Here is a 27931-nt window from a genome sequence, read left to right on the forward strand (position 1 = left end):
CTTTATAACGCAGTTATTAAGTTGGGAACCAGAGTTCCTTTCCAGTGGATTACATTCATTATAAACTGTCAATCCATTTGTTATAGTTTATTACCACTCTGGAATTTTCTGCCTTTTTGCTATTCTGTTATATGATTGAGATTAGTTTTTGGGGGATAAGAAAGAAATAAGAATAGCTATCAATAGCACTGCAAATAATTTGGGTAAATTTTTTGTTAATTTTGAAGTTAAATAACTGACTTTTTGCTCTTCCCATTATTTGATTTCAGAATCTTTTCTTTCATCTAAAGCTTCCTTACTTTATTACCCAGAAGATATGGAACTGTTAGAGTGATGTGAATAGGCATATAAATTCTGTTGGATTTCTCAGTGCCTGCTTTTGTTACAGGTATTTTGATGGGTTCATTAAAACCTATCTGTTGAAATGGAGGTTGGTAAGAAGAAGGAATAGACGAAAGGAAGTATATTGTCAGTAGAAATAATTCATAGATATTTGAGCATTACCTGGAAATAAAAATAATTTTGTAAAATGGGAGATAGAAACCCTTTGTCAGGTTGCTAATGAGAGGCTTGACCTAGCTGCTGCCACTGCAGCATCTTTGGGGATGATGAGAGATGCAAAATGCACTGTTGCTAGGCAACTCTCTTGGCTGCCTTTGGAGCAGGTTCATATGTGCTAAGAGCTAATGAATCCTCATGTCTGCTCTTTGAAACTGTTCAAAAGCCAATGAAGACATACCCAGACATTTAGCATTTACAAGTACCTGAACCATTCTTGCCATGTCATTTACCCATTAAAAATTAAGTTGGCCATTTAGTGTGTACTGAATATCGCTTTTTTTTCAAGGTGGACTAAGATTTGAGCCCTAATAAATATGTTTTCAAAAAAGAGCTCAATAAGGATGACCTGGTTCTGATTGATGCTAGTTAAATTATTCTATATGAAGGCTTATTTTAAATTTGACTGCTTTTTTCCCCCCAAAAGTGAGAAGTTCTTGGAACTTGCCTCTTTAAGCTTCTTAGAAAGTTTTTAATTACACTGTCTTCATGCTTTGCCCAGCCCAAGACCATTACTTGTGAAGATGATAGGAATCTGGAACCCAGATCTAATTTTATTGATGACCTGTCTAAAACTCCCTCCCTCTCTACCACCCCAAAGTCCTGGACAGTAGCCATAAGAGAAGCCACAGAACATGAATTAAAGCCTGATAAGGAGCGTCCCTGGGTCACTAATGAATCTAAGTACTTGTAAGATCCCACCCAACCTCTAATAATACCTTCCTCTCAGGGGATGTTGTAAGGATTACAAGGTGCTGCACATGAAAAACATTGTGAGGTGCCACATGAATGCTCGTTTTTTGCAGTGAATTCTAAGGGATTGTCTAAATTCAACAAGAATTTTGTGTCACTGGATTATTAGCTATTAGGCTTGCTAATATTTTGGTAGGATATGGGATAATTGTAGTGGGATTATTTGTAACAGGATTTAGCCTATACCTGTTTATATTTTGGTTGCATTAACCTGTGATTTGTCAATGTCACAGCACACAGTATAATACCATGTGATAGAAGGCACTCAATACATATTTATTTCTGAAAGAAAGTTGTATAAACCTCTTATATAGACGATTTAAATTGAATTGTTTCATTTCTTGTAATATTGCAAAATATACTGGAGATTCTGTTACAATTCTGTGCATGTCTGTGTTTTCTCAGCTCTAAAATGAGAATAGTAAAAGAATCCACCTGATTAAATTCATCATGTGGATTAAATGAGATAATTCAGAGTATAGCCTGGTTTATAATCAGTGCTCAATAAAAGTTATGTATTATTACAATTGTAGTTGATTTTTATAGCTCCTTTTTTTCATTTCACAATTATTTCTCTGCTATCTTATGTTCTGGAAGCAGTGCTAGGCTATTTAGCAAGGTAGTCTTGTTCCTTTCCATCTGGGGCTTATTATCATACTTTATTCCCCAGGTACATGAAGAGAGAGACATTAGCTATTTTCTGCTTGTGCCTTTGTGTGTGTGTGTGTGTGTTTTAAACTACCTTTGGTTGCATAAAATGGATAAAGAATAGTGCTCTTCCATAGAAATATAATATGAGCTGCATATGTAGGTTTAAATTTTCTTATAGCCACATTAAAAAAAGTAAAAATAAATGGGTGAAATTAATTTTAAAAATATCTGTTATTTAACTCAATATATCTGAAATATTTCAATATGTAATCAACATAAAATTGTTAATGAAATATTTTACAAATTTTTTTGCACTAAACCTTCCAAATCTGGTGTGTGTTTTACCCTTACAGCACATTTCAATTCAGACTAGCCACATTTTAAGTGCTTGATAGCCACACGTGGCTAGTGGCAACTGTGTTGAATAGTACAGAGGTACTAAAAAATGTCAAGGTTCGTTTCTTCCATATAAATGTAAATATATATTTAGAAATATCCTTCTCATTGGTTTTACTTGGCTAAAGATAGCCTCACAGTCTCTGTAGTGGAAGAGAAACCTAAAATGGTTAAGAACAATAATTCTTTTTTTTTTTTTAAAGACTGGCACCTGAGCTAACAACTGTTGCTAATCTTTTTTTTTTTCCTGCTTTTTCTCCCCAAGTCCCCCCAGTACATAGTTGTATATTTTAGTTGTGGGTCCTTCTAGTTGTGGCATGTGGGACACCGCCTCAACATGGCCTGACGAATGGTGCCATGTCTGCGCCCAGGATCTGAAGCAGTGAAACCCTGGGCCACCGAAGTGGAGCACGCGAACTTAACCACTCGGCCAAGGGGCCGGCCCAAGAACAATAATTCTTAAAATGGGGTTTTCGGGAAGGTGCTAGGAGGGTGATGGAATGTCGGGCAGCTTTTTTTGGTGGAAGTCTCAATATTTATACTTTGTGAACCTTTTCTTCCTTCTTCAGTTAGTCTTGAGTTTAATTCAGCTCATATTTACGAAGTATTTGCTATGTGTATGTAGCATATATGTGTGTATATATACATATATAGGGCAAATGCAAAGAAGAATAGGAACAAGGTTGCTACCTGTAAGGTTTTCACAGGCTAGTGTGGGCAACAGTCTTGAGAACAAATAATTATTGCCCAATATACTGAAATAAAGGTGTGCACAAACCTAGAGTGACAAACAGTACTTAGAATATTCTTTGTCTGGAGAGAGGCAAACAGATACTCTATTATCCTTAAACATTTTTCATGGTTGTAAAACAATATTGTTCATGGTTAATGCATAATAGTTGAACTATCAGTTTGAAAAAGAGGAACAAAGTTCAGTGGGCAAGAGGAAGGACCAGATGTGCCTTGACAAATAAGCTGAGCAAGAAGGTGGGGGAGAAGCCTGATCAGACTTTGTTCCCTAACATCAATTGTCTTCTTTGGGTGGGAATTTTGACCCTTTCTCATTCCTCCATTGAGCCTTTGCTGGGTCCTCCTGCTACCTTACCTACTGCCTACTCTTCTGCCTTCTAGTCTTACACCTAGTTCAGTCCCATCACTTACTGAAACAGTGCTGAAGATATTTTGAGTAAAATAGCCTTTTATTTTACTAAAGTAATATTCTTGTAATATGTAATAATAATATGTTAGATATCCAAACAATATAGTAGTATGTACAATAGTCATAAACAAACATATTTGTCTTAATGTCAACTCCCCCCACCAAATATATGCACACAAAGGCAGTATGTTTTATACATGTTTCTTTGTAGTTTGTGTTTTTCTCTCGTCAGTATGTTGTATATATCTTTCCATGGTAGTTTACACAGATCTAATTTATAGTCTTTGAAGGATGCAGGTGTTTCACAGTATATCAACAGCTTAATCTATGCAACTGTTTCCATATTGATAGACATTTAAGTTCTCCATGTTTTTTGTTAGTGTCCTTACCATTACAGATAATGTGGTAGCAAACATCTGAGGGCATTCTTGGGCACCTCAGTCTTTTAGAATGGCATTGTCCAATAGAACTTTCTGCGAAGATGGAAATGTTCTGTGATCTGTGCTGTCCGATATGGTAGCTTCGAACCACATGTGACTATTAAGCACTTGAAATTTGACTAGTGTGACTGAGGAACTGGAGTTTTAATTTCATTTAATTTTTGTTAATTTAAATTCAAATTTAAATAGTTACATGTGGCTAGTGGTTACTGTATTGGGTAGCCCAGCTCTGGAATCTCTCCCTTCCTCTGAAAAATGAAAAACAATCATTGTTATACTATTTAGTATTTTGCACTTATCAAACACTGTCTTGAATTGTTGTTTTCTTGTTCTTATATCTTAATTTCTATCTATAGAAACTATTTTCTATACTTTTAATCTTCAAAGTTGAGTTTCACTGATTCGGTCAATAATGATTGAGATTATAATTGTGAGTTCCTTAACTAGACTGTAAACTACTTGAGAGCAGGGACTGACTTTTCTCAGTTGTGTCATGGAAGCCTAACATGGTACCCAATGTGGAGCTGACCCTCGAATATTTTTAATTGTTAGGTATATAACTATGGGAGAGTTTGCTATTACTGTTGACATTAGAAATCCTCTAGAAGTTATTCTTGTTAAGAATCCTATATAACATTTTTTTAATTGCTAGTTTTTTTTTTTTTATGCAAAATAGGAAATGATTCCGGATCAGGGGTCTCCAACACTACCCCAGGTTCAGTGATTTGTTAGAAGGACTTGCAGAACTCAAGATATAGTGGCAATCATGACTATGATTGTTACAACAAAAGAATAAAAAGCAAAATCATCAAGGGAAAGGGTTCATCAGGCCAAGTCCAGAGAAAACTGGGTGCAAGCTTGCAAAAGTCCTCTTCCAATGGAGTCACACACGATTCACTTAATTCCTCCAGCATCGAATTGTGACAACATGCGTGAAGTGTTGTCTAATAGGGAAGCTCATTAGAGACTCTGTGCTGAAGGTTTTTAGTGGGGGTTGGTACGTTTAGACACAGTATTTTGTTTACTGTGTTTGTACAAATAGTTTAGGCACAGTTGTATCAGTAAAGAATTGTAGGAACCCTCCCCAAATCTATTTTCCAAGACCCCACCCAAACACTAACTCTGCAATCAGGTCTTTCAAGGATGGCAGTTTCAGGCCTGCTATGTTAACTCTTTTCTGCACAAATATTTACTTAAATTTTGATTAATTTGGGTTATATTTTATATTTTTAAGTAGTAGGTCCTATATCAATCCTTACAATTTTCTCTCCTATTCTCCTTTTTTGATACTTGAAAATTAACATTAAACATCTCCTAAGTAGGTGGTTATCATTCTCTTTTTGAGTACCTTTGATTACAGAAAACTTAATGCCTCTTAAGGCAGTGCACTCTATTCTCTAAAAAAATTTTAAAAACTCATTTTTCATACTAAACCCAAATATACCTTTCAATTTGAGCCTCAGAATTACATAAAACAAACCTAATTTTTCATTTATATGTTTAGACCTTTAAGTATTGGAAGATATTTATTGTCTTTCTTCAAGTCTTCTGTTCTTTACTATAGGAACACAGAATTTTTTTTCTGTTCTTTAGTAGAGGAACACAGAATTTTCTGTGTTTCTCCTTGCCCTTTTATCTTTGTGGTTGTGACAACAAAAAAAAAACCCTATTTATAGTATTTTTTTCCTGGCATATGTTTTGTACATTGTATTTATGTTTTTTTGTTTTCCTGAGGAAGCTTCGCCCTGAGCTAACATCTATGCCAGTCTTCCTCTATTTTGTGTGTGGGTCACCACCACAGTGTGGCCGCTGATGAGTGGTGTAGGTCTGTACATGGGAACCAAACCCGGGCTGCCAAAGCAGAGCATGCCGAACTTAACTCCTAGGCCATGGGACCAGCCCTGTATTGGTGGCTTTCAGTATGGAAGTTTTTGCATTGTTTTGCTTTTTTTAGTTGATTTACTTGACATGAAAATAATACCTGCTATTGTATATAGATTTATGTATATGTGGGGAAATCTTGTCTCCTAAATTTTATTGAATTCTAATTTGTATTAAAAAATACATTTATGTAGAGATGATACTAGATTAGAAGAGTTTTAATCTTTTATTATGAAAAATTTCAAGCATATTCCAAAGTGGAGGGAATAGTATAATAAACCTGATGTGTACTTCCGTTAGCCTCAACAGTTATCATTACACAGCTAGTCTGTATCTTCTGTACCTTCTGTATCTTCTGTACCTACAGACTATAAATAGTCTGTATATTTATATAAATATAAAATATTTTAAACTTTATTATGTGAGAAAATTATCTTAGTTTCAATTTTAAAAATTAATAATGAAATTTAAAGTTCTTATTGCTGCTTGTTTTTCTTTCTTTGAGTTTTGTTATTTTTATTATTATTATTTTTTGTGAGGAGGATTGACCCTGAGCTAACATCTGTTGCCAATCTTCCTCTTTTTGCTTGAGGAAGATCGTCACTGAGCTAACATCTGGGGCAATTTTCTCTATTTTATGTGGGATGCCACAGCAGTGTGGCTTGACAAGTGCTGCTAGGTCCATGCCTGGGATCTGAACCTGTGAACCCTGGGCCACCAAAGTGGAGCATGTGAGCTTAACCAGTATGCCACTGGGCTCCCTCCATTTTTGAGTTTTAGATTTATGCATTTTGCCCATATTTTTAGGGGAAAATTTGTATTTGTCTTAAGAATTTTTGCATTTTTTATTTAGAATATCAAATCATTGATTCATAATCATATATATGTGTGTGTTTTCTTTTTAATAGCTGACTCGTAGTGAGTGCTTTACTGTGTGGCAGGTATTGGGTTAGTTTGGCTGGGTGTGGAATTCTGGGGTGGAAACCATTTTCCTTCACAATCTTGTTTGTTTTCTTCCATTGCTTCCATAGCTTGCAGTGTTGCTGTAGAAAAAGCCAAAGTTATTCTGATTCCTGAATTTCTGAGTATACGTTTATGCGAACCTAATTTTTGGGTTTTTTTTCTCCTCTCAGGAAGTTTTTAGGATCTTCTCTTTGTCCCTGGTACTCTGTAATTTCATGACGATGTGTCTTGTGAATCTATTTTCATCTATTGTGCTGGATAATTTGTGGTTCTTTTTAATTTGGAAATTCAGGTCCTTGAATTCTGGGGAAATTTTTTCATTATTTTGTGATTAATTTCTTTCCCTCTACTGACCTTTTCTCGTTTCTTTCTGGAACTTCTCTTATTTGGACCCTGAGTTCCTATAGTGATCTTATAATTTTCATATCTTTTCTTCCTCTATTTTCTTCTCTCTACTTTTTTACTTTACTTTTGGGGAGATTTTGTTAACTTGATAAAGTTAATTATTGAATTTTTTGTTGTGCTAACGTGTATATAAATTCAACATCTCTTTTGTTTTCTGAATATTATTCTTTAATTGTGTCCATCTTTACTTAGTAGTAGTATTTCATTGTTTTAGTGCTTAGTGAGTTCTTTTCTTTCTAGAGAGCATGTACATATTCACTCAATATTTCTTCTAGAGTGTTTAAAGATTCTCTCTCTTTGATGTTTAATTCTTGAATCCACCAGGAATTTTTTTCTTATATGGTAGTGTATTAGGATTCCTCTTCCCATTAACTAACCAGTTTTTCTGTCACCATTCATGGATTAAACTTTTTTTTCTTTTGGTTTGTACTTTCTGCTTCTATCATGTATGTCACTGTCAATGTCTTCTTACTAGCATTCATTTTGTCTTTCTAGTCTAATAATTTTCCTTGATGCAGAAGATTATGCAAGACAGGGGTTTACTAAATCTATTTTCTGTCATTCCTTAACAGTACGCTGTCTACTCCAAGCAATAGAATCAATCTTCTTATTCATTGTTGTAAGAAATTTAAATCAATCCTTTTTTATGTTTCTGGCTTTTTTCACTAACTTTACTTCATCCTGGATGTTAACCTTCTTGGTTAATATAGCATTCTAATCATGTCATTTGTTTACTGTTATTCATGTAGACTCAATTTAATGGTCAATCTTTTATTTGAGACCGAGTTAGGATCTCATAAAATTCATGGTATAAGATATTTACCACTTACTTAAACTTCAAAGGATTTTTGTCCTTGAAGAAGGATAGTGAGGATTTGAAGTCATACTTTATATTCAGCCAACTTGTGTTGGCTGTTTAATCTTCTTCTCCTCAAATGTAGTATGCATTGGCTTCACATTCACCATTGTCAGTCTTTCATAGTTTTTCATATCCTAATAAATTGACCTGACTGTCATAAGCTTTGGGTACTTTGAGCAGTTTACTGTTTTAATAAATTCAAAAGCATTGAACCTCTCTAGTTTTTTTGCATAGTTGCTTACCTAGCTGAGCTGTATTTAATTATATCTCATTGATGGCGGGTAAACTCCTCCTTCCAACTGGCTGATGTAAAGCACGTTGCTGGTGGCAGATACGGTAGTAGAAATTGTACCTAATTGAAAGGAAAAATATACACATTATACTTTATTTATAGGACATTGGCTTTTAAGTTCTGTTTTACCAGTCAGACTACCAAAGATGTAGATCTCACCATGATAGAAATGTAAAACCTACTTTTGTTCAGGAAGGAAATTTTATGCTTACAGGAATTCTGGCCTTATAGTTATCATTTATAGTGAGTTGTCAAAATGTTAGCTATTTCACAAATTAGTGTTGGTTATACTCCTTTTTCATGTGGGTGGTTACATATTAATAATGTGGCTAATCATTACTTTATGATTGAAGTTTTCTTATACCATTTTCTAACATATACATTATCTCTGACTCTCAGAGATCATGAATATTCAGATGGGTAAGGAGACTAACCTGGAAATCAAGTTTAGTTTGAGAAAGGTCATGGTTATTTTCAGACTCCTCAAGTGATATGATACTTGACTTTATTTTATTCTAGTCTGTGATATTTCTTCTGTTTTTCCATAGTTGCAGCTTCTGTGTTGTTGACCTTACTTTCTATATACTGGAACTTCTTAACTCAAATTCTGATCATGGCCTGATAACCTTTTGATACCCTGGTAACATTTACCTGACAGATAAACTTTTCTAATTCTAAGTTAATTTTGTCAGAGTACTATCTTTAAGTACTTTTCTTCATAAGTGGTAGGCTTTTAGTAATTGTTTACAGAATCAAATAGCTGCAACACTACAAGATCCATCTTGCTGAATGGAATTCGAGCAGATAGAGAAACGAGGAGTAGTTTAGGCGTTCTAAAAGCATTTGTGGTGTGCTGGGAACCAGAGATACAGAGGTGAGGAATATGTCATCCCTGCCTTTGGTAAGGCAAAGTAAGAAGTGTATGGACTTTGGGGTAAAGTTGCTTTGGTCCAATCCTAACTCCAGCATGTGCTAGCTCTATTACCTTGGGCAAATTATTTGGCTTTTACGAGCTCCAGTTTTGTCATTTGAAACACGATGATAATCATGATTTTCTATAAAGTGCTTAGGAGAGTGTTCATAGTAACTGTTCAGTAGATGTTAGCTGCTACTATTAGAGGAGTCACTATAGATCAGATGCTCAAGTCATAAGGCTAGATTGAATATCAGAAAGAAGATTGCCTGGGAGGGACTTCATTATGCTAGATGTCTTTCTTTCCTTGACCTTGTTTGGCTCTCAAAAGTTAAACTTCAAGGATCTAGACCACTTATTTAATTATGTTATGATATAAATATAATTTGAACCAAGGAAGAATAAAATTATACTGTGTTTACATTTCTTTGATGTTGCTGCATGCCTACAGATTCCTTATACATGGAGGAAATGATTAGCTTTTCAGTGCTTCCATCAATGAATTGCTTTCTACTGTATTACTTATATAATAGATAGATACCAGAAGTAGAACTGTCAAGTAATTGAGGAAGGTGGAATTAACTAATGTTCGAAGCATAATAGTACATTAGGTCTTTTTTTCTGTAGAATAAATAATTTTTAAAAGTTTCCTTCAATGTTGAAAGGATTAAAGAATGCATTTGTACTTCTGTCGTATGTACCATTCAAGCATATTCATTGTGTGTTATATAAAAATTCATGTTTTATCTTCTTATTTCTAACTTAACACATAATATTATCTTACCACTGTTTTGTAAATGGCAAATACACTTGTGTACATAGAATTTACTTCCATTTTTTCACAGGACAAAGTCTTATGCAAAGATGTTTCAGCATTTATCTAATCTAAGGATATGAAGAAAATATGAACCAAGAATGCACCTTAGTAGTTCAGGTCTAGTTTTATAAAACATAAATCTGAAAAGTTAAAATCAGACATTGCTTTATATTTTTGCCTCTTACTTCCATTAGATGACCATGTCTTGAATTATTTCTTTTCACTGGTATCTTTACTTTCTATATATTAATTTGTTACTATATCTCTTATAGAGTAATAAACTATGAGCTATCGCTCACATTTTTAAAAAGGGTAGTTATAAACATTAACTATATATTCTCTCATCACTAAGATGAATAATAAAGCATTTTTTGATTTCTCATAATTTATTAGTAAAATAGTGCTACTCATGATTTTTGTTAGAGAACCATCTGAAAGATTATGCTGTTTTCTGTTTAACTTCATGCAGTGTTGCCAACATGGATGTTTTTCATGGAATCCAGAGTTAAATTTTTATACTCTGTTTTTTATGTGATTGACTCCAGGGAGATGCTAGTTTGTGTCACTTCTGCTTGTTTTTGTTTTGTTTGCTGAGGAAGATTTGCCCTGAGCTAACATCTACTGCCAATCTTCTTTTTGCTTGAGGAAGATTCACCCTGAGTTAACACTGGTGCCAATCTTCCTCTGTTTTGTATGTGGATCACCACCACAGCATGGCTCCCAATGAGTGGGGTAGGTCTGCACCCAGGAACTGAACCAGGCCACTGAAGCTGAGTGTGCTGAACTTACCTCTAGCTCATGGGGCCGGCACTACTACTGCTTGTTTCTTCCTTATGTTTTGTCCAATTATAGGGAGAAAACTTAGATGATAGTTCTTTATCTGTTATAGATAGCCTGGAACCTTTGACTGCTTTCACTCTGCCAAGGTAGAAAGCAGATGTGAACTGAGACATGGGCTCTCATCCTCATTCTGTAACCAACTAATTTTATGATCCCTGTGGGCCTCACTTCCACCATCTATAAAATAAAGTTGTTTCAATGAACTTGACAAAGACTCTTCTGACTCTTAAAAAACAATCCTGGGGCTGGGCCGATGGCATAGTGGTTGAGTTCACATGCTCTGCTTTGGTGGCCTGGGGTTTGCAGTTTTGGATCCCGGGTGTAGACCTATATACCGCTCATCAAGTCATGCTATGGTGGCATCCCACATACAAAGTGGAGGAAAATTGGCATGCATATTAGCTCAGGGACAATCTTCCTCAATCCAAAAGAGGAAGATTGGTAACAGATGTTAGCTCAGGGACAATCTTGCTCACGAAAAAAGCCCTGCAAAAGACCTGTGATTCTTTTTTTAAATTGTGGTAAAAAAACATGTAACATGAAATGTACCTTCTTATCAAAATGTTCGCTGTGTAGTACAGTATTGTGTACAATTTTTCATCTTGCAAGACTGAATCTCTATACCCATTGAACAGCCGCTCCCCATTCCCCCTCCCCCAGCCCCTGACAACCACCATTCTACTTTCTTTTTCTAAGACTGACTGCTTTAGATACCTCATACAGATGTGGAATCATGCAGTATTGGTCCTTCTGTGACTGGTGTTTTCACATAACATAATGTTCCTGAGATTCATCCATGTTGCAGCATTTAATAGGATTTCCTTCTTTTTAAAAGCTGAATAATATCGCACTGTATGTATATACCACATTTTCCTTGTCCATTTATCCATTGATGGATATTTAGGTTGTTTCCATCTCTTGGCTATTGTGAATAGTGCTGCAATGAACATGCAAATATCTCTTCAAGATCCTGATTTCAATTCTTTTGAAATATTTCAATTCTTTGAAATGTTATTTTAAAATACCCGTGTGTGTTTTATTATAAAAACTAACAATGGTGGGCTAAACAAGTCAAACAATTAAAGTTTCTTTACATTTCATAAAATATTACAGAAAAGTTTTTTTCAATAAAAAGACTATTGTTTTAGAAGAGGCACCTAAAACCAACTGTTCAGTAAATGCTTTTTTGTGAATAAATTTTAAAAGAGACTAGTGCCTGTCCTAAAACTCCCAGAAGTGGAATTGCTGGATCATATATTAGATTTATTTTTAATTTTTTCAGAAACTTCCATACTGTTTTTCATGGTGGCTGCACCATTTTACATTCCATCAGCAGTGCACAAGGCTTCTAGTTTTTTCGTATCCTCACCAACACTTATTTTCTATTTTATTGACAGCCATCCTAACATATGTAAGCTAATATCTCATTGTGATTTTGATTTGTGTTTCCCTAATGATTAGTGATGTAGAACATCTTTTCATGTACCTATGGCCATTTGTATGTCTTCTTTGGAAAATTTCTATTAAAGTCCTTCACTCATTTTTTAATCGGGTTATTTGTTTGTTTTTTGTTGAATTGAATTTTCTTTTTGGAGTTCTTGATATATTTGCATATTAACTCCTTATCTGATATATGGTTTGCAAATATTTTCTACCATTCCGTAGGTTGCCTTCTTTACTATGTTGATCGTTTCCTTTGCTACACAAAAGCTTTTCAGTTTGACCTAGGTCCACTTACCTGTTTTTGCCTTTGTCGCATGTACTTTTGGTGTCATATCCACAAAATCATTGCCAACACCAATGTTATGAAGTTTTCCCCCTGTGTTTTCTTCTAGGAGTTTAATAGTTTCAGGTCTCGTGTTTAAGTCTTTAATTCATTTTGAGTTGATTTTTGTATACGGTGTAAGATAAGGGTCCAATATCCTTCTTCTGAGTACAAATATCCAGCTTTCTCCTAGCACTGTTTTTTTGCAAAGACTATCCTTTTTCCATTGTGTATCTTGACTCTTTTGTTATAAATTAATTGACCATATATGCATGGGTTTATTTCTGGGCTCTCTATTCTGTTCCATCAGTCTATATGTTTGTCCTTGTGGCATTATCATACTGCATTGCTTATTGTAGCTCCGTAATATGTTTTGAAGTCAGGAAGTGTGAGGCACCCAGCTTTGTTCTTTCTCAAGACTATTTTGGCTATGCAGGGTCCTTTGTGGTTTCTTATGAATTTTACGATTGTATTTTCTATTGTGGAAAAAAAATACCATTGGGATTTTGATAGAGATTGCATTGAATCTGTAGATTGCTTTGGTTAGTATGGGTATTTTGAGAATATTAGGTCTTCCAACCTATGAACATATGATATCTTTCCATTTTCTTTTTCGCGAGGAAGATTGGCTCTGAGCTAACATCTGTTGCCAGTCCTCCTCTTTTTTTTCTTTTCTTTTCTCCCCAAAGCCCCGTACCTAGTTGTATATCCTAGTTGTAGGTCATTCTAGTTCTATGTGGGATGCTGCCACAGCATGGCTTGATGAGCAGTGTGTAGGTCCATGCCCAGGATCTGAACTGGCAAACCCTGGGCCACTGAAGTGGAGTGTGTAAACTTAACTGCTCGGCTACGAGGCTTGCCCTGCTATCTTACTTTCTAATTCATTGATTTTTTGTAGTGACATGCTTGGATTCCTTATTCAGTATCTTTTGTGTGTCTTCTATAGGTGTTTTCTTTTTGGTTGTCATGGGGCTTACAGAAAACATCTTATAGTTACAACATTCTATTTTAAGCTGATAACTTCAATCGCATGTAAAAGTTCTACTTTTTTATTCCTCCCCACACTTTATGTTATTCATGTCACAAATTACATCTTTTTATGCTGTGTATTAACATATTTTTATAATTATTTATACTTGTGTCTTTTAACTCCAATACCAGAATTAAAAGTGATTTATGCATTACCAGTACAGTATTAGAGTGTTCTGTATTTTTTCTATTTATTTACCTTTATCAATAAGCTTTATACTTTCATGTATTTTATACTTTTGTGTTGCTGTCTGATGTCCTTTCTTTTCAACTTGAAGGACTTCCTTTAGCATTTCTTGTAAAGCGGGTCTAATGGATGAGCTCCCTCAGCTTTTGTTTATCTGGAAATGTCTTTATTTCTCCTTTAATTTTGAAGGAAAGTTTTGTGGAATATAGTGTTCTTGGTTGGCTGGTTGTTTTTGTTTCAGCACTTTCGATATATCATCCTGCATCCCTTTCTGGCCTACAAGATTTCTGCTGAGAAATTTGCTGATAGTCTTATGGGGGGCCCCTGAAGAATCTTATCAATCACTTGAATTCTGAAGGAGGGAAGAGAAAGCATTGGCTTTTATGAAACCAGAAGGTCTTGAGACAGTGAATTACAGGGCACTTCACCAGCATATTTTAAACTTAAGGTAAAGTTAGAGTGTTCATTCTCTTTTCCGCCTCTGGAGAGTAGAAGGCTTAAGAGCAGAGGAATCAAGAGCTCATAATTACATCTCAAGTAAGTCAATAAATACACATATATGTTATTCATTAGGAAAACAACAATCCATACTTAATTTTATGCAAAAGATATTTTCCACACATATATATCTATATTTGTGTTTTCCTAATGAAATAACACCTATTTTGTTTTTTCCATTGACTTTAGGATTTAACTTGGGCTATAATAGCCTCAAGAACTGTATTAAGTCTAAGATTATTTACTGTAAAAGTTTTCTACTTTGCTTTTTTCATTTCTGAACTCACTAGAGAAAAATAAATACCTTTACATACTCCTTTAAGTCTAAGACTCACAAAGGATCTGTACTCTTTGGCATAAATAGAGTACTTTATTTCTTTCCTGACAATGTAATTAAAACAGTTGTTTAAAAGCCATACAATAAATACGCTGTTCTATAAAATGTCACTAAAGGTACTGACTGCCCTTCCCAGAACTAAGAATCTGTCAAAGTGTCTTGGTAGAAATCTTCCCAGAAGGGGTAATTCATTGAGACTGTGCAATGCAATCTAAGATAACCTTTTGTTTTCAATTAAAATGGGGAAGCCAATTCAAAAATTTGTCTCCCTTCATTTGCTCAAGGTGAGGGAGATGAAACTTCTGTTCCAGTAGAGCCCCAGCACTTATTAAAAACATCATAAATTCTGTCTGTGTGTTGTGAGTCTGTAGCCATTACATGCGTAGCTCCAAATGGTGCCCTGGTATATCATGGTCAGGCTCATTAATGAATTAATGTTTAACTGTCACTTTCTGTTGGTAAGGTTAAGACGATTTTTTTTCCTTCTTGAAATTGAGTTAAAGTAGATGTCTTCTAAGCTTAGAAGGAAAAGGCTTTTTAAGATTGCGGCAGATAGAGGCAATTTAACAAATTCGGGGCAACAAACCTGTGAAATGCACAATAAAGAAAACAAAATTTTTTTGACACTACATTTTGTGCCATCAGGTAAAGTTTCTTGCTCATAGTAGCTATTTACTTAATGATTTTGAATTGATTTTTTTTAAATAGCTTTATTAAGATATAATTCACATGCCCATAATTCATCCATTCAATGTATACAATTCAGTGACTTTTGGTATATTCAGAATTGTCCAAACATAATTACAAATAACGTGAGAACATATTCATCACCCCAAAAAGAAACCTTGTACCCATTAGAAATCACTCTCCATTTTCCCCTACACCTCCTCAATCCTAAGCAATTACTTTCTGTCTCTATAGATTTGCCTATTCTGGACATTTCATGTAAATGGAATAATATGTGGTTTTCTTGACTCGCTTCTTTTATTTTCTATAGTGTTTTCAAGGTTCATCCATGTTGATTCCTTTTCCATTTTATGGCTGAATAACATTCCATTTTATGGCTGTACTACATTGTATTTATCTATTCATCGGTTGATGGACATTTGCCTTTGGCTACTATGGCTAGCAGCCACTCTTTGGCTATTATGAGTTATGCTGCTATGAACATTCATGTACAAGTTTTTGTGTGGATATATGTTTTCATTTCTCTTGGGTAAATACCTAGGAGTAGAATTGCTAGATCATATGGTAATTCTGTTTAACTATTTGAGAAACTGCCAGACTCTTTTCCAAAGGGGCTGCACCATTTTACATTTACCAGCAGCAATGTATGAGGGTCCCAATTTCTCCACATCCTCATCAACACTTGGTATTATCTTCCTTTTTGATGATAGCCCTCCTATTAGGTGTGAAGTGGTATATCATTCTGGTTTTGATTTGCATTTATGTCATGGCTTATGATGATTGAGCATCTTTTCCTGTCTTTATTGGCCTTTTTTAAAATCTTCTTTGGAGAACTATCTATTCAGATCCTTTGCTCTTTTAAATTGGGTTATTTGTCCCTTTATTATTGAGTTGTCAGAATTCTTTATATATTCTGGATACAAGTCTCTTATTAGATACGTGATTTGTAAATATTTTCTCCCATTCTATGGGGTTGTCTTTTCATTTTCTTTAGTATAGTGTCCTTTGAAGGACAAATATTTTTAATTTGACAAAATCTGTTTTTTTCTTCTGATGTCATATCTAAGAATGTTTTGTCTAATGCAAGGTCACAAAGCTTTACTCCTATATTTTCCTTAGGAGTTTTTATACTTTTAGCTCTTACATTTAGGTCTAAAATGTATTTTGAGTTAATTTTTGCATGTGTTATGAGGAAGGAGTCCAAATTCATCCTTTTGCAGTGGATATCCAGCACTAGTTTTAAAAGAGTTTCTTTTGTCCCCACTGTATTTTCCTGATATATTTGTCAAAAATCTATTGAATATAAATATAAGGATTTATTTCGGGACACTGAGTTCTATTTCATTCTATTTGGGGTTCCTTGCTTTTCCATATGAATTTTAGGGTCAGTTCCTCAATTTAGGCCAAGAAGCCAGATAGGATTTTGATAGGGATTGTGTTGAATCTGTAGATTGATTTGGGAAATATTATCATCTCAACAATATGAAGTCTTTTGATCCACAAATGAATTGCTCTTCGCATTTTATTGTGTTATGCATAGGGATTGAAATGGGGACTGGAGGGAAATTTTTGTCCATTAATCTCCCTTATAGTACAACTGATTTTAATTATTTCATATTGGAATAACGTAATTGAATATTTCACCATGTGGAGTTATTGTTTATATATCCTAAGTGGTATCTGCTCTTTGGAACTATAAACTTCTTTGGGGCAGGATGTATCTTAACTACTTTTGTATTACTGAGAGTGAATGTCATAGTTGTTTAAGAAAAGCATTTTTTTTGATTGGTGTTTGGCAGCTAATTATAGAAGAAATAGAATATTAGTGTTACTATGAGATTACTATGAGTAACAAATGGCCAGCTGACGTTTTTTCAGTCTTCTGATTCATATATATTCATATTATTCCTTTGAAGAAAAATGAAGTAATGATTGCTTTATAGATTGATTTCTTTTAGAAGGCATAATTAATATGTTCTTTAAATTCATTTTAGGTACCAAATCTGATTCCAGTTTTGATGTTCAAATTGGGAAGACCGCTCGAACCTGTGTTATATAATAATATCTTGTATACTTTACCTACACTGGGTGTTCACAAGGTTTGTATATTAACCAGTTTAGTTGGGGGCAAAATGAAAGTGAGGCGTGACTAATACACGTTGTTTGGTATTATATGAAATTTTAAGTCCTCAAGTTTGCCATGATCACTACTTCCCTTTTTGGGCCAAAAGTATTTATTACAATATTTAAGAATTAATTCTTTTAAATCATTTAATAGCCAAATTTCCCTTTGGGCGTTGTCTGAGATTAGGTCTTTATGTCCCCAGGATTGCTAGCTATTCCCTCCCAAAACTTTCCCCAACCTCTGAGAAGATGGGTAAGACTGTAGTAAGCTTCATTTCTGTCTTTATTTTATAATAAGTGATTTTAAAATTCTTTTGGTAACCTTGGGATTATTCATTTACATTTATGGAACCAAAATTTCTTCAATATTTTCTAGGTGTGCATTGGACAAATTCTACGAGTAATCCAGCTTCTTGGAACCACTCCACAACTAAGAGCTGTCACTTTGCGCTTGTTGACATCTTTGTGGGAAAAGCAGGTAAGCTCAGATATACACTTGTGTGAGTATTAAACATATTCCTTTCACTGAAGGAAACGAATTTTGCCATTATGTGTGACAATGCTTTGATAGAGTCTTATTAGTGAGTGGCATCAGTGATTGTGGGGAGAAGTTTTGATTTAGCATGATACTTTTGATTAGTATTGCAGTCAGTTGTGATTGACTGTCAGAGAGAAATTGGGAATAGAAAATAAACTTATTTTCTTAATTCTGTAATTTATTTTTCCATTTATGTGGAAAAAGTAATAGAAATATGATTATAAGTGATTAGAACCTTTGTAATTCGGGTGAGATTTAGCCTCTTTTTTCTTGTTTTGTGAAATGAACAGGACATGGGTCTGTAAGAAAATCCCCAGCAATCACAACAGCATTCTTCTCTGCTGATTGGAAGAAATACATTGTAATTTGCAATGCAAATGCGAGATATAGAGGTTAAAATGCTGCATAAAAGGAGATAATGATTATTCAACTGAAGTTGGGAAATAACCTTTTTTGCGAAATTGCTCTTCTAGGATCGTGTCTATCCTGAACTGCAGCGTTTCATGGCCATGTCCGATGTGCCCTCTCTGTCTGTGGGCAAGGAAGTCCAATGGGAGAAACTGATCGCTAAAGCAGCGTCGATCAGAGATATATGTAAGCAGAGGTAAGATGTGCTTAACCCTTGGGAAGGTATATCGTGATATATTATTTTCCATTTAATTTTTTGTGATAGGTGTGACCACCTAGCCGGAAGCTAGGAAACATAGAGGATATTTCAGGAAGAATAAATAAATTTTCAATTCAAATTTTCTGATTGTAAAACTTCATAATATTGGACAATAACTTTGAGAAGCAAGCGTCTTTTCCTCTCATTTATATCTAGGTTTATAGGATATTTATTTCCTTTCCTGGGTAATAATTTAGTATTGTAATAAAACATATGATGTTATGCTTTCTGTTTTTCTGTACATAAACCCCTGAAACCTAAGCAGTAGACTGTAGTCAGACTGTTCTTCCTTACATTGTCCTTGTGTTATGCCTGATTTTTATGAGCAGTTTCAACAGGGAAGGCCTTATTTATGACTCATTGCATGGAATTAATTACTAGGAATTATTACAAGGAAAGATATGATCTTGAGTTCCCATGTATGTTCTAGGGTTTAGGAAGACATGAAGATATTAGGGAGATGATTCTGCTGTTCTAGATCCTGGATCGATAAATAGGCTGGAGGTGACAAGGCTTAGTGTTAAGTAAGCAAAGCTCCACTTTGCCAGATATTTTTTTTTCTTAAATAAGATAAGGTAAACATATTTAGGGAGCAAATAAATTTGAAGAGAGTTGTAATCCTGCAATTGCATATGTTGATCAAGCCCCTGCAGTGTAGAATTCTTGGGAGCATCATTCTCACCTATGTCAATGACAACACTGAATGGTACTTCCTGAAGTTGTGCAATGAATGGGTTGGCCCAGGTGCTGGTAATGTGGATAGTGTCTGTTTCAAGTAAAATCTCAGATCAGAATGTATCTAAGGCTCAGGCTTTTTTCTAAGCTTCAGCCTTTTGACAACACAAACATGACCTTAGTCTAAAAGTTACACATACGTAACCGAAGACCTGAGAGTTTTGATTCTCTTGAGGTATTGGCATGGAAAAAATTTTTGAGATGAAGGGTTATTAGCTGACGTTTTAATTTGACATACTTAAAGCTGAGGCTCAGGAGAGGTGAACTATCAGACCAGATCAGAGTCTGTTGATAACTTATTCAGTGCTCTTCTCAGTTAGCACCTCAAGATCTGTCAAATTTTTCTCGTTTTGGAAACTGATTTCTATTTGCCAGACAGTGAAACAATAGAATCCAGCCAGGCAATTTCATCAATTGATATTTTGTTAATTAGAGAAAAGTATTATGTCACTGAAGGATTACAAGGAATGCAGGGAATGGACCTGAGCATTTCTTTATGATGTTAAAAGCATTCTGGGGATAGCACAACAAATGCAGAATAAAGAGGAGAGCAAGGGAAGGCGGAAGAGTGAGTGAGTCCAGCACAGTGCCTGGCATGAGGTAGGTGTTCAGTCAGTTATAATTCCTATTATTATTTTTATCATCGGCATCATAATTGTGATAGGTGTGACCACCTTAGTTAGTATCACTACTGTAAGGGAGAATAAAATTTGTTAACAAGTGCCTTCTTTTTTGGATAATATTTCTGTATCAAAAATAAGCCTTAAGTTATGGCAGAAATGATGACGATGCAAATCTTTGAAGAAAAATGTATGATGTTAGTATTTGTGGGTCAACATCTAGTCAGCACAAGGGTGAAGAAAAGCATTAATGCTTTTTGTTCGGGCAAAAGACCTGGGAGTGGTAATTCAGCTCTTTGGCTTTAATCTTGTTTCTAAACTGTTGTTTCCTGTAGGCCATATCAGCATGGCGCAGATATGTTGGCCGCCATTTCACAGGTGTTGAATGAATGCACCAAGCCTGATCAAGCCACTCCTGCAGCCTTGGTGTTACAGGGTCTTCATTCCCTCTGCCAAGCTGAGGTAAGCTCTGGAAAATTGTTTTGGATAATTTTGAAGAAAATATTTTACAAGGCATAGTAGTTACAAGGATGTAAGATTAGATTCAAGTAACTGAAATTTAGAATATTCATTCCCAGAGATTTTTTGTTTGGAAGAGTGAAGTAAGACCTTCTACTTTACAAATTCTTCCTAGAGGGAAGTCTTAAAACTATCTGGTCATATAGACATTCTCCAGAGACTAAAGAGAACCAGACTTTAGGTTTTTCCTTGTTCTTATTTATTTTTGTTAATATGGAAGGGAAAGTCATGCTTATAGGTGAGCTCTTGAGTGTTATTTCCTTCTTAGTTTTGTGATTAGAGAGGCTTAGAAGCTGATGAGGTGAGGAAATTGGCGTGGGCCAGTGGCAGTTTTATAACCAGCAAAAATTATTGTTGGCTTGAAGATTGGCAAAGGATCCTTTCTTTCCTAGTGATCAGATTGGGTAGGATGGATCAATGTTAGAACTGAGCCTCTAAATCATTTTCTGAACTTTAGATTGCTCTTCACATTACAACACAGCAGAGAGAATCTTTACTGGTTTGGAGAAATGAGGTAATAACATCAAAGATCCTTCACTGACCTAACCAAGGTTTTTGTCACAGTGAACATACCTATACGATTGTAGGTTTTTAGTGAATGAGAGACTAAGTAACATGATGATATGAATATAATGATATAATAATACAAGCAATGACCATTTTTAATGTTTATATGCTAATGTCTCTATGCCAAGTACTTTTCATTTATGTTCCTCTATAACTGCAGTATAGGGATTATAACAGCATTTTATACGTGAGGAAAATAGACCTCAGGAGGAATTAGATATTTACTCAGGATCTTGGTATGAAAATAAACTAATTTTTTTTGGTAAACACTATTTTAGCAGACACTAAGCATCATTACTGTTCAGGAGCCAATGTGTATTAAGGGCAGTGCTTTCAGCCCACATGCCCAGTAGCTGGCAAAGTTGTTAGGGTTTCCTGGCAGCAGACCGTTACAGCAGGGGAATACTACACATAACCAAGGATCTTTGCTTTTTATTGCTTCAATTAGTCTTCTGGAATTGGGAAGTGTCAGTTTAGTAATTATATTACTTTCATAGTACATAATTCTAAACCTTATTTTTAAATGAATTTTTAACGGAAGCTTTGAGAGAAGAAAGAATTCTATACTTTCACCTCCAAAAAGTGACCACTGTTACCATTTTGGAGCATTTCCTTTTTATTGTTTTTTCCAAACAGAAATCCACTCATTTCTGAAATTAACTTTTTCCCACCTAACAAATAGTAATTTTATCTTATTGTATCTATAATTCCATTGTGTTCTGCCCATCGTCTGCTGTTACTGTAAGGTTCTATTGTGTATAGATGCTTATTAACTCATAAGAAATGCCCAGTGTGTGGTGCTAATTTTTCTCATTCCATTTCTCTAAGATAGTATGATTAATTGTAGTTAGTACTGGGGATATGAAAAATGCTGCCTGATGTGATAGAAAGCATCTTTGTTTTTAGGCAATTGTGTGATCGTAGCAGATATATACCAGTTATTAGCTGTGTGTCCTTTGATTAATTTATTTAACCTCTCTGAGCATCTATTTCTTCAAGTGAGGATAAAGTGAGATTACACACAAAAAAGACCTAATATAGTGTCTGCCCACATAGGTGCTATTTAAATGTTTGCACTTGCTCCTGAAAAAGTGGTGCACAGTTGGATATAGTCAGTGCCATCAAGGATGTTGTAAATAGTTTTTTTATCTTTCCCCTAAAACTCACATAATAAATGATAGTGACAATCTTTTCCTCCAAATGTATCCTATTCTTTCACTGCTGAAGCTCTTGGCGCTTCTTTCTAAACTTAAAGGAGACCATTTAGGATTGTTGAACATTTAGCTCCAAATCTATTCCCCCACTCCAAACCACTACCCATAAAGATAATTTTGAGCCTGTTTTACTGAATTACTGTCTGAATCCATTCGGGCTGCTATAACAAAAATAACATAAACTAGGTGGCTTATTGACAAAAAACATTTATTTCTCACAGTTCTAGAGGCTGGGAAGTCCAAGATCAAGGCACTGGCATATTTGGTCTCTGGTGAGGGCCTACTTCCTGCTTCAGCGACAGCCATCTGCCTAATAGAGAGCTGTCTTCTCACTCTAATCTCATGTGGCAGAAGGGGCAGGATAGCTCTCTGGAGTCTCTTTATATGGGCACTAATCCCAATCATGAAGGCTCTGCCCTCACGACCTCATCACCTCCCAAAGACCCTATCTCCTATACCATCACTTTGGGGATTAAAATTTCAACATATGAATTTTGGAAGGGATACAAATGTTCAGCCTATAGCAACTACCTTCCCTCTCACATTCCATTGTCCTATAGAGGAGTTGAGGCATCATGTCTAGGTATTTTATTTAATAAAACCTATGTCTTATTTTGTTACCTTAATACTCCTTCCTTTGCTTGGTTTCACTCCCCCCCATCCTCTTTCTCTTTTAATGTTTTGAAATCCAAATCCCATATATTTTTATCAAAATTCGCTTTTAAGAAACTTCAACTGATTGTTGCAAATGAAATAAGAATTCAGTCTGTTGTCTAACAAATAGATGCTAGTCCCTTTAAATCCTTTTTGTAATAAGATGGGCTTTAATAAATCATAAAGCCATACCAGCAATCAGTTAACTTCATTTCATTATAAAGAATACTTATTTCCTCATTCTTTTTTTTCATCTCTCATTCTTGTCTAGAGGATAAACCTACTATTTTATTGACGCCTAAGAGAGGTGAATAGTGTTATTTACCATGTTGTCCTTATAGATATTACAAGTTTTCTGAGTTGTGGAATTTGTTGAAACTGACTGCATCATGATTAATTTTCGCAATAAAAAGATTATTTTTTATGTTTGGTAATGAATAGCTTTATGTTCATTTAAATACGTAGAAATAATCTATTCCCCTTTGATGAGCCTTGATGGCAATGATATATTTTTCTGTTTAGTTTAAGCCTTTCCAAGCTTTGTGTGTGTGTGTCTGTGTTCATTGTTTGTGAAGCTGCTGCTGTTATGTCTGGATATGTGTGTTAAAGTTGTAAAATATACTCAGTTTGGTGGCCCTTGCCAGGCCACATTTACTAATTTTAGGCTAATCTTTTGTTTTTTTCTTGGCATGCTATCCACAGAAGCCAGCATGCATTCCATGAGGCCGTTTATTCTGTCTTCTAATTGATAACATGTGTGAAGCATTCATGGCTGCCAAGAGTTTCAAGAATGAAAATATTCAGCATAGTTATAAATCTATTTCCCAGCAGCATTTGGTAGTGATTTGTGTATCCATTGCTCTTTAGATCCTTGACTATCAAATATAGTTAAGAACATAGAAAGACAACCTAAAACAATGAAATTTTTAAAATCAATATGGATAAGAGAGTAAATTGAATAACCCCATCTTTAAGAAAATACCTCAGTTGGAAAACTGTCCAAAATTGGATTTTGCTGGGCTTTCCCCTCCTTGCCTTTGTATAATAATTGGGGCTCTTTTTCTTATGGTTGGCAAATGGACCATTCAGCTTTGAAAGTCACAGTCATGAAATTCCTGTGTCCTTGGTAGGGTCAGATTAAGTCTGCAATTACTGCTGCTTAATCATTTATCGTGGTCTACAGTGAGAGATTGAGAAGACGGTTTCCTTCTAAATGCCACCTCTGTCAAGGTGAAGATTGTGTTTTCAATATGGGTTTCTTTGGTGCTGCTTTACTAAACAAAAAATGGAGAGAGAAGTTCTAGGAATCTTGGTTGACTGTACTCAGTTTTCCTTAAGGCCGTTGGTATATTGATTTGGGACTTCACAAATTTCTCTTTAGGTTAAACTGCTTTTTAAAAATTACAGCTAATATTTCTCAGGCACCTAGTGTGAATTTGGACACTTTATGTTATGGCGGTTCATGTTATGCTGAAGAAACAGAGGCTCTGATAGTTTAAGTAACATTCTCAAGGTCACATGGTTCATAAGTGAAAGAGAAGGAAAGCAGACCCAAGACTGTCTCCAAGTCCAATGCTCTTTTGTTATTCCGATGCTTTCCTCCTCCCAATTCGCCTTAGTTTTCTCACTTCTTTTTGACTTGATACAAAGTTATGTCTCTGAGAAGCAATACAGCCATCCCTTGGTGGTATCCATTGGGGATTGGTTCCAGGCACCCCCACCACCTCCCCCACTCCACCTCTGTGGCTACCAACATCAGAGGATGCTCAAATCCATTATATAAAATGGCATATTTGCACATCCTCCTGAATGCTCTAAATCGTCTCTAGATTAATTATAATACTTAATACCATGTAAATGCTATGTCAGTAGTTGTTATACTGTATTGTTTAGGGAATAATGACAAGAAAAAAAGTCTGTACGTGTTCAGTACAGACTCAGCCATTGTAGGCCTCTCGATCTGTGGTTGGTTTAATCCCCGGATGTGGAACCCTTGGATCTGGAGACTGTATTCTCTCTCTTCTAAAAAAATGTTTTATTAAGATGTAATTCACATACCATTCATTGCCTCTATTTAATGTGTACAATTTGGTGGTTTTTAGTATATTTACAGAGTTACGCAGCCATCACTATGATCAATTTTGGAAACATTTTCATCACCTCACGCAAAAAACTTGTACCCTTTTAGCTGTCACCCCCTAAACTCCCACATTCCCCCTACCCCTAGGCAACCACTAATCTACTTTCTGTGTCTGGATTTGACTATTCAAGCATTTCATATAAATGGAATCATATAATATATTGTTTTTTGTGACTGGCTTCTTTCATTTAACATATTTTCAGGGTTCATCAATGTTGTAGCTTGTATCAATACTTCATTTCTTTTTATGGTTGAATAATATTCTGTACAGTTATCCTACATTTTACCCACTCATCAGTTGAAGGACATTTGGATTTCCCACTTTTGGGGTATTATGAATAATGCTGCTATGAACATTTGTGTACAGGCTTTTGCATGGACGTATGTTTTTATTTTTGAGAGCTGCACACCTAGGAGTGGAATTGCTTAGTCAAGTGGTTACTCTGTGTTTAACCATTTAAGAAACTGCCAGAACTGTTTTCCAAAGTGGCTGTGCCATTTACATTCCAAGCAGAAGTGTATGAAGGTTCTAATTTCTCCCCATCCTCAGCAACTCTTCTTCTTATCTGCTTTTTTTTTTTTTTTGTCAACTGTAGCCTTCCTAGTGAGTGTGATGTGGTGTCTCATAAGGCTTTGATTTTCATTTCCCTGATGACTAATGATATCAAACATCTTTTTCTGTGTTTCTTGGCCCCTTATATATCTTTTTGGAGAAATGTCTAATCAAATCCTTTGAGTAGTCTCTTCTTCCTTGCTTTTAACTTCCCTTGTCAGCCAAGTTAAATTTTGTTCCTAGAGGAATGATTAGTAAAACAATTTTGTCCTCCTAAGTAAAAGATACTAGGAAATCATGAGCTTCTTAAAATGGACCTTTTCTACAAAGAGAGCTTGTGAAACCATATGAAATATCAGATGAAAACACATATATTCCACTTTGTTACTTTGTCTACATATAGCATTTTCTTTGTTTTTATATGAAATTGTCAGAATCCTTTCAGCTGGAAAGCTATTAGAGATGTTTTAGTAATAGTAGTAGTAAGCATCTATTGATTTACTGAGTGCTTTCTCTGTATAGTACATACTATACACAACAATCATTAAATTTATTTTCTCATTTAGTCTTACTGAAAATGGCCCTCTGTGTGATGGGTACTATTCTGGGAGGCTAACAGAGGTTAAATGATTGCCCAAGGCCATATAACTCAAATGTGGGAGAGCCAGGATTCAAACCCAGGTCTGTCTGAATTCAAAGTCTACGTCTTAATCACGATTTCTTTTTTAAAAATATGGCTTTATTGAGATATAATTCACATACTATCACTTTGTGTTTTTGCTCATCATGTTTGTGTTCAGTTGACCTTGTTATGGTGTGACATTATCGTAGAAGTCTTTTTGCGAGTGTGATATTTGTACTCTTTTCCCGTACTTGTCCATTTGTTTTGTCATAGGTTAATGTATAAGATTTTATGTTATTTAGGCTTTGCATAAATGTCCTAATGAAAAAGATGTTTTATAAATTAAACATAAAATAAATTAACTTTGAGTGTTTTTACTGATTATATATATATTTTTATATTTTAAAGATGTGTTGAAATGTTTTTACCCCACTTTTTAAAGACATTTGGTTTTTATAGCATCACATTTACTTTGGATTATGAAAAAAAAAAATAGTATCCCTCATCAACTTCTCACAAAAGTGTTTTCATTTTTCCATGTCCCTTTCCATTGTATTTTCTTTTTTTTTTCTTCCTAAGGGAGATTCGCCCTGAGCTAACATCCTTGCCAATCTTCCTCTATTTTGTATGTGGGTTGCCTCCACAACATGGCCACGAATGAGTGGTGTACGTCTGCACCCTGGAACTGAACCTGTGCCTCTGAAGTGGAGTGCACTGAACTTAACCATTAGGCTGCAGGGCTGGCCCTTATTGTATTTTCTTTACACGTAGAGATTTTACAGTTTCCATCTTCTCTATTCACCTTGCGTTTTGTTAGAAAGATTTTTGACATTGCTGCATATTTTAATGTATATTAACATTATTTAATATTAATATTTTAATTTTAATTACTTTCCATGGAGTTAAAATATCATAAATAATCAAATAATTCATTTTTGATTGGGCTTTTAAGTTACTTCCCATTTTTCTCTTTATAATTAATAGTCTAAGAAGTAATTGCATATGTAAAGTTTTTCCTTTCTTTTGGATTATTTTCTTAGGCTAAATATTTTAGCGTTTGAAGGATATTTTTATGATCTTATTAAATAGTTAGCTTGTTTTTTTAAGTAACTTTCCATGTTTACCTGAGCATGAGAGAGAGATAGAATGTACAATTTGTACCCAAATTTCTGGCAGCATTATTTGTTCCTAGTGAGAACAGTTCAATTGTGTCACCACTTCATTGAGTCCAGGGCAGCATTTCTTCTTTTGTGATCGTTCTGCTTGTTACCAGGAGCCTGTAGTCCCTTATGTCCAAACTGTCATTAAGGGAAGGAAAGGTCTAAATTGAGTGTTGTCACCTCACAGTGAATTCACTCCGTGTAGGTTTAGCTTTGGGGCTTTGGAGAATTATTAAGGAAAAAGGAGAAGGGATGATTTAATTCATTATAGACTTTTAAGTGGAAGTTATAAAAAGTTAAATATGTTTTTTTATTTTATTTTATACCATTTATGTTTCTTTTTATGAGTGCTTTTGAAATTCGTCTTGTTGACTTGAGATTGTATTTA

General features: G+C 34.9%; 1 protein-coding gene across 10 annotated transcripts in view; it reads left to right on the forward strand.

The window, feature by feature from the left end:
* The window catches only part of FOCAD (focadhesin), a 269889-nt gene that overhangs the window by 109893 nt on the left and 132065 nt on the right, over positions 1-27931 (forward strand). For all 10 annotated transcript variants that reach the window (XR_011431488.1, XR_011431487.1, XM_023627427.2 and 7 more), the window contains 4 exons: positions 17425-17529; positions 17931-18032; positions 18566-18696; positions 20450-20576. Coding sequence is in view for 8 of the 10 variants with exons in the window: in XM_023627427.2 (XP_023483195.1) it covers positions 17425-17529; positions 17931-18032; positions 18566-18696; positions 20450-20576 (465 nt within the window). In the remaining 2 variants the exon portion in view is untranslated. The remainder of the gene's footprint in view (positions 1-17424; positions 17530-17930; positions 18033-18565; positions 18697-20449; positions 20577-27931) is intronic.

This window comes from Equus caballus, chromosome 23 (genome assembly GCF_041296265.1).
Source record: "Equus caballus isolate H_3958 breed thoroughbred chromosome 23, TB-T2T, whole genome shotgun sequence".
Lineage (NCBI taxonomy): Eukaryota > Metazoa > Chordata > Mammalia > Perissodactyla > Equidae > Equus > Equus caballus.